The sequence below is a fragment of the Bos mutus genome, chromosome 3 (assembly GCF_027580195.1).
Source record: "Bos mutus isolate GX-2022 chromosome 3, NWIPB_WYAK_1.1, whole genome shotgun sequence".
In the NCBI taxonomy this organism is placed as follows: Eukaryota; Metazoa; Chordata; class Mammalia; order Artiodactyla; family Bovidae; genus Bos; species Bos mutus.
Genome location: NC_091619.1, coordinates 19,150,907 through 19,167,442, shown reverse-complemented (window position 1 = coordinate 19,167,442; position 16,536 = coordinate 19,150,907). Strand labels below are relative to the sequence as shown.

General features: G+C 62.1%; 1 protein-coding gene across 4 annotated transcripts; it reads right to left on the bottom strand.

The window, feature by feature from the left end:
• Positions 1 to 5: 5 nt before the first annotated feature.
• ZBTB7B (zinc finger and BTB domain containing 7B) lies at positions 6 to 15,818 on the bottom strand. 4 transcript variants are annotated; one of them, XM_070367279.1, is made up of 4 exons: positions 15,695 to 15,818; positions 15,434 to 15,534; positions 2,639 to 3,789; positions 6 to 2,273 (listed from the first exon to the last, which is right to left on the bottom strand). In XM_070367279.1, exons 3-4 carry the CDS (start codon positions 3,781 to 3,783, stop codon positions 1,808 to 1,810), a joined length of 1,611 nt encoding a protein of 536 aa, XP_070223380.1. In that variant the 5' UTR covers positions 3,784 to 3,789; positions 15,434 to 15,534; positions 15,695 to 15,818; the 3' UTR covers positions 6 to 1,807. The 4 variants fall into 4 exon arrangements, with proteins under 4 accessions (XP_070223380.1, XP_070223382.1, XP_070223379.1 ...); XM_070367281.1 differs by having other exon boundaries at positions 15,712 to 15,730; XM_070367278.1 differs by lacking the exons at positions 15,434 to 15,534; positions 15,695 to 15,818 and adding an exon at positions 9,316 to 9,355.
• Between the last annotated feature and the right edge of the window lie 718 nt (positions 15,819 to 16,536).

Here is a 16,536-nt window from a genome sequence, read left to right as displayed (position 1 = left end):
AAGCGTGAATCTTAAATTATTATTATTTCTTCCTGTCGCTTACACCCAAGGTGGGGGGCAAGGGAAGGGGAGGGGACAGGAGAGGGGGGACCGCCTCCCCCCTTAAGGCACTGAGTGGAGAAGCCGCAAGGGGGGGGGGAGGCCACACTGTCCTCACTCCCCGGGGCTGGGCCCCCCATCACCTGAAATGCAAAGAGGAGGCCCAGAGCAACCCGGCCTCCCCCTACCCCAATATATTACATCATCACTTTTTAAATAGAGACAAGGACTGGTCCCGCTACCCCCTCCCTGTGACCTCCCCCACTATTGGGGGTACCTGGGCAGCTGTGCAAATGGGCATGGGGGTGCATGGGAGGGAGAGCACCGGGCCCCTGAACCTGCCCCTTTTAAGGAGGGGGGGGCCGCCAGGCCAGGGAGGGGAAATAGTGCAAGGCAGAGCCCAGGCCCGAGCGGGGTCCAGCACCCAGCGAGGAAGGGGGGGAGATACCCCCACCCCCAGCAGAATTGGGTAGTTAAAAATCTGAAACTAGATTTCAACAAGACCAACAGAAAAGGCTATGTACAGAACGGGGGTGGATTCAATCCTAAGGGAAGAGTGAGGGAATTATTCTCCCCACCCCAACAGGGAGCCCTGGCAGGCAAGGGTCTGAGGGGAGGACTCCTTTCCCACAGGGCCGCAGCCCACTTTCCCTGGGGGCGGGCGAGCAGTTCGGCGCCCCGGCCTTGGCAAGGGGGCGCGGCTCAGCCGCTGGGGTGGTGGAGGTGGAGAAGGCGGCTCCCTGGCAGTGGCCGCCAGGGGCGCTCGCCCGCGCAGGGCACAGCCGCCAGATGGCGCCGGCCGGCCCGTTCTCCGCCAGGCTCCCCCCCAGCCCCTCACCCGGTCCCACACCCAGCACCGCGCCAGCCCGGGGGCGGCGTGAGTCAGGGGCGGCAGCGGCGGTGGTGGCGCTCGCACCTGGGCGGGGAGGAGGTGGGGAGGAGAAGAGGGTAGGACACCGCCCGGCCCGCCCTGCCCTCTGGCCCCGGGGAGGGAGCGGCGGGAACAAGACATTCCCTGCCCGGGGACGCGGGAGGGGAGGGCAGGGGAGGAGAACCGGCAGCGGCTCCCCTGGCTGGGCGGGGCCCTCCCGCTGCCCCCAGGGGCGGGCGAGCCAATCAGGCCACCCCGCCCCCTTCTCCAGGACCCCATGACTCAGCGCTGGGAGAAGGGCGGAGGGGGACTGGGATGGCTCCTTCCTTTCAGGCCCAGTCCCCGTCTTTCAAGCTTTTACCTTGCTTTCCCCCACTTACCCATCCTTTGCCGCCCCCCTTTGCGTAATTCACTGCCAGGAAAAGGGAACAGAAACCAGGAAGGAGGGGTCTCGAAAGGGAGGGGCAGTCCTTCACCCCCTTACACAGCCAAAACCCCAAGGGGCATGGGGGCGGGGCAAGGCTTTGGTCCCAAGCCCCCCACCCCCTAGAAACCCGCATAGCCGAAGAGGGACCCCACAAATCAGAAATACATTATTGCTTCTACTCCCCAGGAGCAGCTGGGGACAGGGACCCCACCTTTACAATGGAGCTGTAAATATATACATAATATCATATGTATCACTCCTTGGGAGAGCACCCCAATCTGGGGAGACTCTGCCCCAAAACCTTCTCGGCTTGGAACTGGAATGAGGGCTCTGAGGGAAGGAGCCTATTTCCGATGCCAGGGAGACTCAGTGCCTGAACCCCCAGCGCCGTCTCTGCTGTATACATGCCCACTGCTTGGCATGGGCCGTCCCGGTCCCCGTGCTGCTCCAGCTCGGCCACTCGTCCCTCTTTAAGAGGTGTCCATGGCACCTTCAGCCTGAGGTGTGGTGGGTGCCCCCTCCTCCTCGTCGTCATCAGGGGGCCCTGGGGTGGAGTCTGGGGGCCCAGTAGGGGCGGACGTCTCCCAGAATCGAGGCAGAGACAGGCGGAAGGTGTCCAAGTGACCGTTGGAGAGGTCGAGGCCAGCAGGGGACGAGGTGGCGGCGGAGGGCGGGGGGTAGTGAGGGGGCGCATCGTCCTTGCGGCGCCGCCGGGTGCGCACCTCCAGGCAGTTCTGGCCCTTGAGGTGGCGCTGCAGGTGGTCCTCCTTGGCGAAAGCCTTGTGGCACAGGTGGCACTCGTAGGGCCGGTCCCCTGTGTGCAGGTGCATGTGGTTCTTGAGGTCGTAGCTGTGCAGGAAGCGGGCTGGGCAGTGCGAGCACGAGTAGGGGCGCTCTCCGGTGTGCTTCCGCATGTGGATCTTCAGCTTGTCATTCCTGGCACAGGCAGGGGTGCGGGGGGAAGGGAGCCGGTCAGGAGGGGATCCCTGGATCGTCTGGGCCAGGTTCCCTGGCCTCCTCCACTCCCGTCCCCTAGCGCTCCTTTCCCTATTTCTGCTCCGGGAGACCCTTGCTGACTTAGCCCCAGGTTAACCACCTGCCTCCAGCACAGTCAGATCTCTAAGGTCCCAGATCCACCTTCCTTGACTTTCTTTCTCCTGGTCTCTCGCCTCAGCCTGGGGACCACCCCACAGTCCCTCCAGGATCCTCTCCCTCCACACCCCGGGTCTCACAATCCCTTTCTCCCCTGTGCACCGCCCCCCCACATGGCCCCTGCTGGGCCTCCTCCCCATGGTGCTCACCGGGTGAAACGGACGCCGCAGACTTCACAGGCGAAGGGCTTCTCACCCGTATGGGTCCTCATGTGGCGTGGCAGTTTGCCCGCCCCGTGGATGATCTTGTGGCAGACTGGGCACTCCTGGGGCATCTGAGAGCGGCGTTTGCGCACTAGCTTGTCCTGGCTGTCCAGGCCTGGAGGCAGGGTGTCCTGGTGCAGGGAACTGAGGTAGGCCATCAGGTCGGGATCGATGGCATCCTCGTCTGAGCCCAGCTCCTCTGGGGACAGTGGGGGCCCGCCGCCCTGTGCTAGCCCATAGGGCGGGGGGTACACCAGCTCCTCCTCTTCTTCCTCACCCTCGCAGGCCTCGTAGCTCAGGGGCCCCTCGGGGGGTGAGGCAGCCCCTGTGGGAGGGCTGTAGCTGTCTCCCAGCCCGCTGCCCACTCTGCCCGCCTCCTCCTCCTCCTCGTAGGTGAAGGGATGGGTGGGCACTGTGGGCACCTCGGGCACCAGGTGGTTGGCCCGGGCCCCCTTGGTCTGCAGGAAAGCTTTGCGGGGCTTTCGGCTGCGGCGGGCAACAGGCCGAGGAGGCGGCGGCGGCGGGAGGGGTGCCTGTGGAGGGCTGTCGTCACCGTTGGGGACTCCCGAAGCTGAGGTGGTGGCTGTACAGGCGAAGGCTTCCAGGTACTGGCGCGCGCGCTCACAGTCATCCTCGTCCGGGCTGGGCGCCTCTAGTCCACTGCCCTGCAGAATCTCCATGCAGGCCGCAATGACACAGGGAATCTCCAGTAGCCGTGCAGCCTGCAGTACGGCTGGCATGTTGGCGCTGCTGGTGGTCAGGGTGGCTGTGTAGGCAAACTCGAGCAGGGCACCCAGTGCCTCCGGCCCCACGAAGTCCAACTCGCACACGCCGGCCCCTGCACCCCCGGCAGCTGTCCCACCGCCCCCAGCACCCGAGAGTGCACCCCCACCACCCTCGGTGAAGAGCTTCTTGAAGTAGTGGCTGCAGGCAGCCAGCACAGCCCGGTGGGTGCGGTACTCCAGGCCCTGCGTCCGGATGGTGAGGTCACAGAGGTGGCCCAGCTGGCGCTGCTCATTGAGGCAGCTCAGGAGCTCACTGCTGTGGTCTGGGAATGGAATCCCGATCAGGTCATCCTCAGGGCTCCCCATCTTCTCCTGCGGAGCGAAGGAGAAGGGGAGGTTAGGAGCGCTCAGCCCTGCCAGGGCGCCCAGAGACAAAATACCAGCACTGGCCATGAGCATAGGCCCTTCAAGTACTTTACACCCATTTCATCTTCCATGACCTTCTAAAGTAACAATTATCCATTTCACAGGCAGGAACCTGTGATGTGACTTTCTATGTGAAGTGTGGAACAGGTTCAAAGCCAGGCGGCGGGCCGAGCCCTGGTCCTAACCACTGTGCAGTGTTCTGCCTCAGTGAGCGCGGGCGCTCTGCCTTTCTGGCCTTTCCTGGAGACCCATCTGCTTCACCTGCCCCGTTCCCATCCCTTTGGAAGAAGCACTGGTCTGGGAGAAAGGATGCCTGTGTTTTGGTTCAGGCTTCATGAAGAACTGGCTGAAGGACTCCGGGTGCCTCTCGCAGCCAGCCTCAGGCATCTGAAAAGTGGGGTGACAGTCTCTGTGATGGAACCTCTTCTCAGCCCAGAGGCCAATGAGAGAGTTCAGATTCACATTGGGCCAAGGTCTGTTCAAGGCAAGGTCAGGTGCTTTAGCTCACATTATCTCCCTAAAACATTTGGTGTACTATAAAACACTATGCAAACCTGGGAGGTGGCTCCCCAGGACCCGACTTTCTTCCCCACCCACTAAAAGTTCATCTCCCCTTCTAGATCTCCCCCTTGTAGAGGCCAAAAGGGAAACACAGCTCCCAGCATACCTTCCCCCACATCCTCCCCTCCCCCATGGGGCCAAGGAGCAGCCACCCTTTGCTGGGGTGTCGCTGGCGCTGGCGCGGGTGCTTCCTGCCCCGCACCGATAAGCATCGTCCCCGCCCCTCCCCCTGCCAATAGGCCAAGTTCCAGCCCTACCCCTCCTCCACCGGGCTGCCACCGCCAGCTCTCCCTCTCCATTCCTGGCCAGGCAGGAGAGCCCCCTTCTCCGGAAGACCTTCTTCCACCCTCTGTGCTAGCCTTTCCAAGACACAGCCACAGAAGGCACAGCACTTCGGCAGTCCCAAGGCTGGTGAAGGGAGGCGGCTAGCAGAGTGAGTCTGGCCTGGAAGTGAGGGGATCAGCTTCTAATCCTGGCTCTGCTACTATCTTGCTGAATGACCTTGGCCAAGTCATTTCTCTCTATGCTTCTGTCTCCTCATGGTACACAAGGAGCGGGTGGGGATGAAAGCTGCAGGGGCTCAGCCCTTCCACCCTGACATCTGGTGGTCTAGAGCAACTGGAGACAGAGTTGAGGCCTGGAAAGAGCTGGGCTCTGGAGTCGTCCAGGCTTGAGTTTGAATCCTCACTCTGCGGCTGATTAGCTCTGTGATCCTTAAACAAGTTGTTTAATCTCTGAACCTTCTTTTCTGTCTATAACATGGGATAACTCCACCTGACTCCTAGGGCTGTGGTGAAGGTTAAATGAGCCCGTGGGTGGCACAACGCCTAACACATAGTAGGGGCTCAATAAAAGTTTTGGCCTTGGGAGGGAGAAACCAAGCCTCACCCGGAGGCAGACTGCACTAGACAGATGGTCTCTGCTGGGAGAAAGGTCTGTCTCCCTCCGTCAAATCACCCAGGGGGAGTCTGGTTACTACTAGCTACATGACCTTGAACCAGTCACTTTCTTTCCCGTTTCCTCATCTGCAAAATTAAAGGCTGACCCGGATGATCCGTAGGGCAAGTCTCACTGACAGTTTGCCAGTGTCTTCTCTGTCATTCCCAACAACCGCTCAGTCTCGGCCACTGATGGGGAAGGGTTTTGAGGGGGTCGGAGGAGTCGAGGGCTACAGGTTTCCTTCTGAGGACACGAAGAACTGCATCGTCTCTGCCTGCCTCCCAGTCTTCCCTATAGCATTCGGATGCCTGCGTGGAAGCCTTGAGTGAGCAGCACCCATGTGCTGGCTCATAAGCTACAGTCAGACACCCTCAGATAGCCCACCCCTTCCCACCTTAAGTCCCCAAATCACTTCTCTCCCTGGGGGCCAAGCAGTCTGGGAGCACTCCCAGTTTCCTTGGGTTTTCCTACCTGTACTTTACAAATAGTACAAGTGGCAAATGGCCCCAGGACTTAGGAACAAACAAAACCAGGTGGGCAGCAGCAGTGGCCACTCAAGTAGCAGTGGGCACCCTCCCGAGCCCAAGTGAATCCTGTCCCTCCTGAGGGGGATGGGTGGGGCTGTCCTCGCTGTCCATTGGCCCGGAGCTGTGCACCCACAGGCACGTGGCTCACCCTGTCCCTCTCCCTTCTTCCCTCCACACCCCACCCATTCCCGCTGCTTAAGCCCGCCTCCCTTCTCCCACCCCAGGGCCATCTCCGTGGCAACTTGGTGTGGTGGGGTTGCTGATTGGCTGACCCTGCTGTCAGGTCACAGGCTCAGGCTGGTTCACGATGCAGATCACAAGGGGCTTGGGCAAGGGTAGGTGTTTAACCCGTAGGGCCTAACTCCAAAGCCCACCGCCATGCGGTAGCAATGAAGGGAGAGAGAGGCAGAGGACCCATTTGGGAAGGGGAGGTGTTCCTATGGGTCTCTAGCTTCTGGGAAACTCCCCTAGCCCTTACCCAGGGCTCTGGCACCCATGCTGACTTAGGTGCCACCTGGAGCTAGGCTGGTGCCAACCAGGCCAAGGGGGCACTCCAGGCCCCATCATCTGGGAGGGATTGATGGGGAGGAACTCCCCCCTTCTTTCTGCCAGGGTGGGGCACTGATGCCAGGGTGCCCACCCCAACTTGGGCACCCTTCCCACCTCTGTATCCCAGAGGGCCCAGCCCCCCGACGCCCATGAGGACAGCCCATCCCCACCCAGCCTGGCATGCCCCCTCTTGCTAAGACCTTGTGGGCATGGGTGTGTGTGGTGGTTGGTGGGGGGGCAGCTGTGCCAGGGAGCCAGGCAAGGTCTGTTTGCCTGGTAGGGGGAAGAACTAGGGGCCCCGCCCCATCTCTCCCCCCTTTCCCGTCACCCCCCCCAGGCTCCCCTCACTGTCAGGCCGGCTAGACCGGCCAAGCCGGTGGGCAGCTCTCTTGAAACTGGGCCCTGAGTCAAGCTTGCCCCATCTTTGGTGGGGGGAAGACTTTGGGGATAGAACAGTATGGGAGGGGGCAAAGGTGGGAGCCCCTATCACCTACCCCTCAGTGCCCGAAGGCACCTCCCAAGGTGTGTCCACCACCAAGAAACCAAAAGGTAGAGGGCACTGGCCCTGGCACGGGAAGGAAAAGGAGGCTGAAAGTCTTTCCAGGTGCTGACCTCAGGCAGTGTCCAGTGAAGGGCTAGGGGAATACCAGGGCCAACACTGCCGGCTTGAGCCAGCTGAAGAGCTGGGATACGAGGCCCTGAATGGGGCAGCTGAGTAAAGCTGGCCCCCCTTCCCCACACCCTGGGGATTAGGGGAGTGAGGCTTAGTGTGGGGGGCAGCAGGCGGAAACAGGATTAGCGGCGGAGAAAATAGATATGGGCCTGAGACTCAGGCACACAGAGCCCCCCCTCCTTAGGCTCAGAGGCCCCCACCTCCGGGCTCTGCCAGAGAGCCCGAGAGGGACCTGGCCAGCTTCTCCAGGTGTAGCAGCTTGGGGTGAGGATGAGGGCCAGGCTGTGATGCCTCCTGCCAGGGTGATGGAGAGGCCTGACGCTCTTCCCACCTTGGCTGGCCACCCTTCCCCCTTACTTCTTTCTCCTTTCTCCCCCCCAACCCCCACCCCAACTCCAGCCTCAGGTTCTCTTCCTGTTTTTTTGGAGCGAAGTTTGCACGAAGCCAGGGCTTTGGCCTGTGGCTGGACCAAGGGTGGGGGTGGGGAAATAGGACAGCCAGTCCAAAGTCCTCAGGGACCCAGGAATCCTAGCTCCCCAGCTTCTTCCACCCTTTCTTAGGGCCTCTGGGGCCCAGGGGCTGAAGCCATCTGGGCTGCCCAGTTGGAAAGGCGGGGTGAGAGGTGGAGGTGAATCCCCTGGAGGACTGGAAGGGCTTCGAAGGAGAGGCCCTTGGCCCAGGATGCCCCAGACATGCATGGAGCCTTTCGCTCCCCACCCAGCCCCTCCAAGCTAGTACATGCCTTCCCCATCCCCCATATGTCGCTTCCCCCTCCTAACCTCACCACCCCCAGCACTCACACTTCCTGGGGGCCGAGGCGGGGAAGAGAGACCGCAAGCCACGAAGGGGGAAGGAGGCAAGGGGAGTTGGTTGCTTCCCGGTGCTGTGGGGGTTAAGCCTCTCCTCCCTCAAAATCTCCAATTCCTGGTGCTTCAGCTCTTGACAGGAGGGAGACCTCAGTGCTCCCCTACACTTTCTTTCCATGACACCTGCCCTAGTCCACAGCCTCTGAGATCGCATCAGGGGAAATCTGAGGAAGATAAAAGATGGCGGGGGAAGGAATGGGGCAACTCCACCTTCCCTAGTCTTCCCCTCTTTTCCTTTGGGGACCCCTGCCCTCAGCCCCTCTCCACTCTTGGCCCCTTGCCTTGGCCTCTTCCTGTCTCCTTCCTGCCTTCTCGGACCCTTGTCTCCCCTCTCCGCGACTCATCCTTTGCTTTCCTCCCTTCAGCCCTTGCAAGCCTCCTGCTTCCTCTCTCTCTACTGCGTCCTTAAGTCCCTAGGTCTCCAAGGAACCATCCCTACCTCTCCTTTCTTTTGGCTTTTGGTTCTTTCACTCAGGCCTCTCCCACTTCCTCCATTTCGCCCTACTCCAAGCATCTCTTCTCTTCTCCCCAGGCCGATGGATGGATGCGGGTGGAGAGGGGCAGAGGAATTAAATTAAGAAACCGGGCCTGCCCTCCAAGGCCTGGTCTTGCGATGAGATGGTTGCATTTAGGCACCCACGACCCCATTCTGGATGAAGCACAGGATCAAAATCGGGGGGAACATTCGGCGAAGATGGGTGGGGGGTGTACAGTGAGAGCGGATGTGGGGTAGGGTGGGGGGACAGCCTAGGCCTCTCTGCCCGTCAGAGTTTCCAGCCCTGGAGCAGCTGGAGTTTCCCCAGAGGCTGCCCACCCAAGGCCAGGCAACCATGCGCCTGGACAGACCCTGGCCATCAGTGCTCCCAGCAGGGGTCTGCCGGAGCAGCGCCAGATCCCCTTAGGACCTGAGGAGACCCACAAGGTGCCAGGGTCTGCCCTGTGCCCACCCCCTCCCCCCCAGCCTAGCGTCCCCGGCTGCGTAACCGAGCCGGCTGGTAACCCCACACCCGCCAAGCCGCCGGCAGAAACCTGAGCCCCCCAGCCCCAGAGGACACCCCAGCCCAATCCCCGGAGCCCGGCTCCCTGCCAGCCTGTCCAACCTCCTGTCCTGGCCCAGCAGCCCCTCGGCTCCCGTAGGCCCCTTCTTCTGCTCTCCTGCCCTCCTACGTCCCTTGGACACACAGGCTCCCCCACACTCCAGCCCCTCGGGCCCTCAGGTCCCTAAACCACCCCTGTGAAAATTTGGACACCCTCTTCCTAGCCTGTTTTTCAGCCCCTCTCTGACCCTTGGCCAATTCTAGGCCTCCCGAGCCTCCCCTGGGGCCTGATCTCCCAAGCCAGAGCGGGGCCTACTCACCTGAACGCTGAGGGGCCTTGCCGGCAACTCCTCCTGGCCCCTGGGGGGAACAGGTTGGGAGGGGTGGGGGAGGGCCTGGCTGGGGGGCAGGCAGGGTGGCTGTTCCCCGCTCCAGCTCCCTCCTTCAAAGGGGCCGCCCACGACTTGGCCCAGCCCCTCCCCCCTACAGCCTTAACCCTCTGGGTGCTGTCCCCCCTCCCCCCAGATGGAGGGAGGGGTTACCAGAGGCCTGGCAGCGTGGGAGAGGGCCTAGAGTCTCTGCCTGTGGTGCCCGAACCTCCAGCTATACCCACCCCCGCCTGTCCTGACTCAGTCCTAAAAGGGGAAAAAGGTGAGCGGTAGGAAAGGTAGGAGCTGGGACAGTCCAGGAGGACAGAGGTGAGGAGGAGCAATGGGAGAGGCTGCTGGAGGTGGGACCAGGAGAAGGAAGAAGGGAGGGGAGGGGACAGGAGGCGGCAGTGGCCAGAAGAGGGAGGAGGGGAAGCCTGGACAGTCAGTGCCAGGGGTGACAGGTGCCCAGGTCCCAGCCCCTCAGGGCATGTGGACTAACAGGGGACCACAGGGAGGCACTTCAGACCCCCAGTGGGGCCCTCAGCACCCTTGGGAGCTGGCCGAATTCTCCCCACCCCGTACTGGGCTGGGGCCCTCAGGGGCTGGGCAAGGCAGCACCCCGCCCTCCCCATGCCTCACCCCAAACCCACTCACATACCACAGTTCCTTGCCCGGGTGCCAGCCCCTGCCAACCAGGCCAGGGGGCAGCACTTGTGCCAGCCCCCAGTGGCCAGGGGGATCAGGGGGATAGAGCTGGCCTGAGGTGGGGTGGACAGATGGGGGGAGCTGTGGGCACCGAAAGAGGAAGGAGCCGGGAGGGGGCATCTGCTGGGAAGCGCCTAGCCCCACCCCTTGCGTAAGCTGCTGCCACCCTGGCCGGTTGGGTGGGACCCGCCTGGGCCTGAGGGGCAACTCAGGAGGGCTCTGAGCCCAGAGGAGGGTGGGCCACAAAGTTCCACTTAAACAACTCTGGGGGTCTCTTATTCCTGTAACGAGGCGGGCCCTAGGTCCCCCAGCCACTAGGCCATCCCAGGTCCTGCTGGGCTGGGAGGGGGGACCACAGAAATGCCCCCTAAAATATCCCCTCCCCTTTCCCCCCAACAGCTGCTGGCTCAATGCCGCTGGCCTGCTGCCCCTCACCAGCTCCCGGCCCGGTTGGCACCTACCCACCAGGATGCTGGCAGTCCTGCCCTCCTCTCCCTCCTACCCCCCTGGCTCCCAGCACCCATGCCAACTGTGGGCCTGGGGTGGGGGAGGGTCACCCCTGTGCCTTGGTGCCAGCTAGGCGGGCCCAGGCCCCTAGGTACTACAGATAAGGCCTGAGACCCTGTTCTCAAGCCATCTCCTCAAGAGGCAGTACACGGGTTAGGGCCTATACAAAGAGTCCAAGGGGGCTACGGACAGCTTGATGAACAGTTATCGAAGGTTCCACTCCCCAGGATGCGGGCCAGTGTCTTCCTGCCGCCAGGTGCTGGCCTCCCGGCAACCCCTTGCCCAAGCATTTGCTTGGGCACCAGAGTCCCTGCAATTCCTGATCGCCCTAGTGCCCGCAGCCTGCCAGGGAGTGGGGTGGGGCTGCTCTCTGCCCTTTGATCCCTGTAAAGGGAGGGAACCAGCCTAGAGGGCACAGGGCAGGGAGGGAGTTCATGGGGCCCCTCCATTCCACCCCTGCCAGGGGCAGCAGGGCAGGGTGTGGGCATCTCTTGGGTGGAGCCCTAAGGTGAGAATGGGTAGCATATCTCAGCTGGGGGTGAGGGGGGGTGGATGACAATCATGGATACGTGGTGTCATGGGGGAACAAGGTGATGAGGACAAGCTGGGGGGATCCAGAGGATCCCCAGGTTCCAAGTCATCCCGGTCCACTTTTAGTCCCATCCAGAAAAATTCCAACCTAACCAAACTGTGAGATCAAGGAGGACTACAACTCCCAGTATGCACCACAATTGCTTTGCATGTACCTTGGGAGTTGTAGTTCCCTTGAGAAGCCCTGTGCTCTTGCCTTCCCCAGAGCCTCGCTGCTGATGGGGTGGGGAGAGCAGAGCAGGGGATGGGAGGTGGTCGTGAATCTCCAGGGGGACTGTGTTTAGAAGAGGTAAAAGGCAGGAGGTCTATGGCTGAGGGAGAGGACCCCTGCTCCCAGGCAAAGCGGGAGGAAAGGAGGAAGGAAGGAGGAGAGGATGTCTGTTGAAAGGGGCATATGGGTGGGGAGGAGCTGGGTGGGGGGGCGGTGGAAACAGGAAGGAAACTGAAGCCAGAGACATGAGGTCGAAAGTAAGGGCCTGGTGGAGCCCCACTCCGAAGCCGGCAGGGACTGGGAAGGCGTTTCCCCCTGCCGGGCCTCGGGACTATTCTGGTGGCCTAGGGGAGGCCTAAGAGGAATTAGTGATGTCAAGTAAAAAGTCAGTTGGCATGTTTGTGGGGGTCACTGGCTCCATTTACCTGCCACTAGCCCTCTTTTGTCTGGGGCACCGTCAGCCCCTGGATCTGGCACGAGTATTTCTGGCTGGAGAGCTCTGAAAGCTGACTCGGCTCTGTGATGCTAGCAAGCAGAGGAAGGGGTTGGGGAAGATTAGGGCCAGGGCCTGCTGGGTAGTATGGTGGAGAGAGATATATATAGGGTTAGGCCCAGGGGTGAGGTCAAGAAATTGTGCTGGTAAATGTGGATTCCACCCTCTAGGGCTGAGGCCATGGCAACTGGGAGGCCTCAGTGAAGAGAAGGCTAAGATGCCAAGGAAGGCCACTAGCCTCCCACCCACCCCAGGCTGTGGGACAGAATGAAGAGGGAACCATTTTCTGGTGTCCCTGTGGAATTTGCTAAAGGTAGCTTTTCCCCTTGTGTCCGGTAGCCTGTGAACATTAAAAGTGGCAACTCAGGGGACCAGAGGGCAGCTGGGTGCCTTTACTTAGTGGGGGTGGAAGTCAGAAATGGGCAGAGGCCCTGCTTCCAGGCCAGTTTCCGTAGGCTCCCCAAGGTTCTGGGACAGATGTTTAGAGGTCCCAGCCAAGACTCTTGCCAAGACCTGGGTCTGCCTGGGTGGGGGATCATTTTTGCCTCTCCAGGGTCCGTGATGGTGGACAACGGTAGCTCTAACCCCTTCCCCCTAGTCCCCCAGGCCAGCCTTGGCGCCTGGCCGCCTATGTGTTGGCAGGACTGGTGGTGGTGGGGGGGCGGCGAGGCAACTTCAAACTGTCCGGGCAAAACGTCAAGTTTACTCACGAGTTTACTCAGCAGAAGGAGGGGGAAGAGGCCAGGGCGGGCACACCCCATGCCAGGGTCCTATCCGTCTGCCTGTCCCCACCTTCCTCCCCCACCCTCCTCTTCAGCCCTAGGCCAAAACAGGCATAGGCCCTAAGGCCTGGTAGCAGGGCAGTCTTAACTCTCTGAAGGTCAGGGAGCCAAGCAGGCTGGAGGCAGGAAGCCCCGAAGCAGTCCCAGAGGCTTCTATCAGAGGGCAGTGCCCTGCCTGGAGCCCAGTCACTACCCGTCTTGGGACCTGGGCTTTGGGCCAGAACTGGGTCTCTTAGCCACCAAGAAGGAGGCAGTACAGGCCAGGCCTCCTCTATCTGAGCAGTCCCCTGGGCAGTGACTTCTGACTCCAAATGCCCAGTCCTAGGCTGTGCCCCAGGCAGCATGATGCCATCTGGGCAGCCATAGGATCAGGGGCTGGTTCTCTCTGCCCTGGCTTGGGATGGGGGGCCAGCACCCTAGCTGACCTACTTCCCTTTCCTCCCCACCTGCTTTCATTCTCTGCTTCTCTCCCCCAGCCTTCACTGTCCCCACCCCAGAGGCGCTCCGCCCCCCATGCCCGCTGGGCCCCCCTCCCCCACCCTTCCCCAGGGTGCCAAGTGCAAGCACACAAAGGGCCCGATGGTGCATTGTTAGCCCAGCCCCCGCTGCCCGCCGCGCCCTCCCAGGACGGGCACTAGGCCAAGGAGGAGCTGGGGGCCCTGGGTGCCAGGGGGCACCATGGGGAAGGGGGAAGAGGTCAGCACCTGTCTCCCAGTCACTGGGGTCCATGTCAGCCAGAGCTGAGCAGGGATGAGAGTGCCCCAGTGGAGCAGGCCTCCTTGACACCTGAGCCTAGTGGGCATTGCCTGCTTTCTTCCCTAGAGCCCCTTTTGGGTGGTATTAACCCCTTCCCGACCCCTGTACTAAGGTTGAGGGGTGTGGTACCCAAGGGAGGGGACGGTGTCTGGGGGTGCGAGCAGGCTGCATCGTGCCCACAGCAACCATGTAACAGAGGCACGCTGGGGGAGCCGGGGTCCCGGGGGCCAGGACAGGCAGCACTGACAGAGATTTCTTCTTGTTTCATCAGCTGCTCCAGGGGGAGCCCCCTGCCCTTCTCCCCAGTCACCACTAAGGAGGAATACTAACTGCTACCCAAATTCAGTCACAAATATGTCCCTTTCCAGCCCAGCACAACACTCCATATGCCCACTGTCTCTGCCCAACCTGATGCCCACTCCATGCCAGCTCTCCCAGCAGTGCCAGACGGGTACAGGGGTGACCAAACCAGTTGGTGTGTGTGGGGGCAGCAGGAGGCAACCCCATAATCCTCCAGGCCTCATTCCCCCTACACACATGCACCCTCAGGAAAGAGAGAGTTCCCATCCCAGTTTAACCCCTCACTGCCCAATCTGGCTCCCCCTGCGCCTTGATAAACTGTCTCTCTCCTCCAGGAATAAGTTGAGGGAAGCGGGAATAGCTGCGCTGACTCATTCTCTTTCTCAGCTGCAGCTCGGGGTCTTCACTGCATTCGGGTGGGGGTCAATTCAAGAACGCCTTCCACCTGGCCCGGAAGCCAGGACAGCCTGCTGGTCTCCCCCTCTCCCCAGCACCCACTTCCGGTGTCCCAAACTAGGTCAGCAGCGCTCGTTTCCTGTGGGTCAGCTAGCACCCGCGCCTCTGCCCCTCCCCTGCTCCGGACCCAGGCTCCCTGCCCCCCGCCCCCCAGGGCGCCCCGAGGTCTCACCACGTCTCAGCCGCCCTTTGATACGTGGGGGTTGTGCGGGGCGGGGGGCAGGGGACCCGCCCTCTCTCCAAACACCAGCAGGGCCGGGGCGCCTGGGCAGGCACGTGTCCGGGCACAACCCGCTGCCCACGCCGCCCCCCCACTCCCGGCCCCCCCTCGCTCTGGCCGGGACACGTCGCTCTCTTACTTCGGGTGGGGTGGGAGGAGAGAGGGAAAACTGGAAATTGAAAGCAGCGCCCCCCACCCCTTTGAATGGCAGCCCCCTGCCAGCCGCGTTCAGACTAGGTCCTACAACAACACAGTAGCGACCCCCACTCCGGGTAGGGGCAGGTGCGCCAGCGCCGGTGGGGGACGGACGATAGGTAGAATTCTTCCTAGTCGCCCACACTCGCTCTTGGGTTCTAGGGGCAGGAGCTGGCTTTGAAAAGGTGGCGGCGGTACTGGAGCCCGAACGAAGAGAGTGGGACTGAGGGGCGGCGGAGAGAGGGGTCGTTCTGTATCGCTCGGAGGTTGTCGCTGAGCCCCACTACCGGCGAGAGAGCGCGGCTGTGGAAGCGCAAGAAACCAAATAGTCCAGCCGGTAACTTTCCCCCAAGCCGCGGCTCCTCCTGTGCTCCCCCCACCCCCCATGCAACTGGCCTGAGTCCAACCCACCGCGCCAGGGGGCGCGGAGGAGGTTGGGGGAGCGTTGTCCTAGTTAGAGTCCGTCAGCGTTTCCATTCCCTCAACTCGGTCGGGTCGGGGGTCTACCTCTAAAGTCACGAAGGCGACTAGGGGAGCGCTGAGCGCCGCCTCGCCCTCTCTCCATCCCGGAGCCGCCAATCCGTCTGATCCCAGAAGTGCATAGAAAGTTTCTGGGGACCCTCCGCCCTGGGTTGGGGGAGGCTGTGGTTCCTTCTCTACCTTTCCTCCCTGTTAAAATCAATTCCCAAGACCCGGAGTGTTGGGAAGGCACAGGAAAGGGGAGTGGTGGGAATCTGGTCTGCATGCGCGCGTGTGTGGGGGGGTCCCACTTACAGGACAGACGAAGGACACTGCAGTAATCTCGAGTATGGGGGACCCCTAGCCAGGAGGCAAAAGTGGGGTACACTCACCTCTCCGCCTTTGGGTCCGCTGGCTGGAGCTGCTGAGGCTCCGGGTGTGGGGAGAAGCGCGTCCCCCGCCAGGCCCGGGGGCTTGGGGCCCTGCTCCGGTCCTGGTCAGAAGGCCGCGGTCAGTGGCTCGCCGCTCTCTGCTGGGGGGCTCCTCCTCCGCAGCCCTCTGCCTCCTCCTGCCGCCCGCCCCCCCCTCGGCCGCCGAGAACCGTACATTCACCTGGCTCCCACCCGCCCCCCCCCGCTCAGGGCCCGCCTCACCTGTCCTGCTGTCTCACCTGTCCTCCTGCTTGCTTTCCCCCCATCCCTCCCCTCCCTCCCCCCGCCCCCTGCCACCCCCCAAACTCCCCCTCCCAACCCTTAGCAACACCCTCTGTCACTTCCTGGTTTTTCACCCGCCCCCCCCAGGCCCCCCTCCCTCCGCCCAATAAGGACATAAACTTCAACCCCTTGGTCCAGCCAGTCTCTGCAGGGCGCAGATGGATCCCTCCCTCCTTTTTCGCTCTGTTCTTCCAAGCTCTTACTTTGCACTCTGAGCTTTTCCCACCCTCCTCTTTTCCCTCCTTCTTTCCTTGTCTCTCTCTTTCTCCCTTCACCTGCCGCGGTCCCTTTCCCCCTCCCTCTTCTCTTTCTCTCTCTCTTTCTAGCCCCTATCTCTCCCAGTCCACCTTAACTCGAGCTCCGCCCTCGACCCCCATCCAGCCCTCCGCCGCTACTCCGCCCCGCCCCCTGCACTCCACCGCCCTGTCCGCCCATTGGCCTGAATGCCCGCCCATCCCAAGTGGGTCCCGCCTTGCGTAGGGCCAGGGAGGGGGCGGAGCCTAGGGGGCTGGCCTGAAACCTGGAGGGGAAGAGGAGGGGGCAGTGTCCGCAGCGGCCGGGGAACCGAGCACCCCCCCCCCCCCGCAAAAAGGGCTCTCTCACTTCTCTAAGAGGGGCTTCTGTAGGGTCAGCACCTCGGGAGGGAAGGGTATGAGGAGGTCGAAAATAGGCTAGGTGGGGGTGAGGCAGGGACTTAGGGGGTTGAGGAAGGGGGTCCCGTGAGGGACTATAATCAGGTCAGGGCCCCTGGAGGTAGGGGGAGGGGAGCCACCCGGCCATCA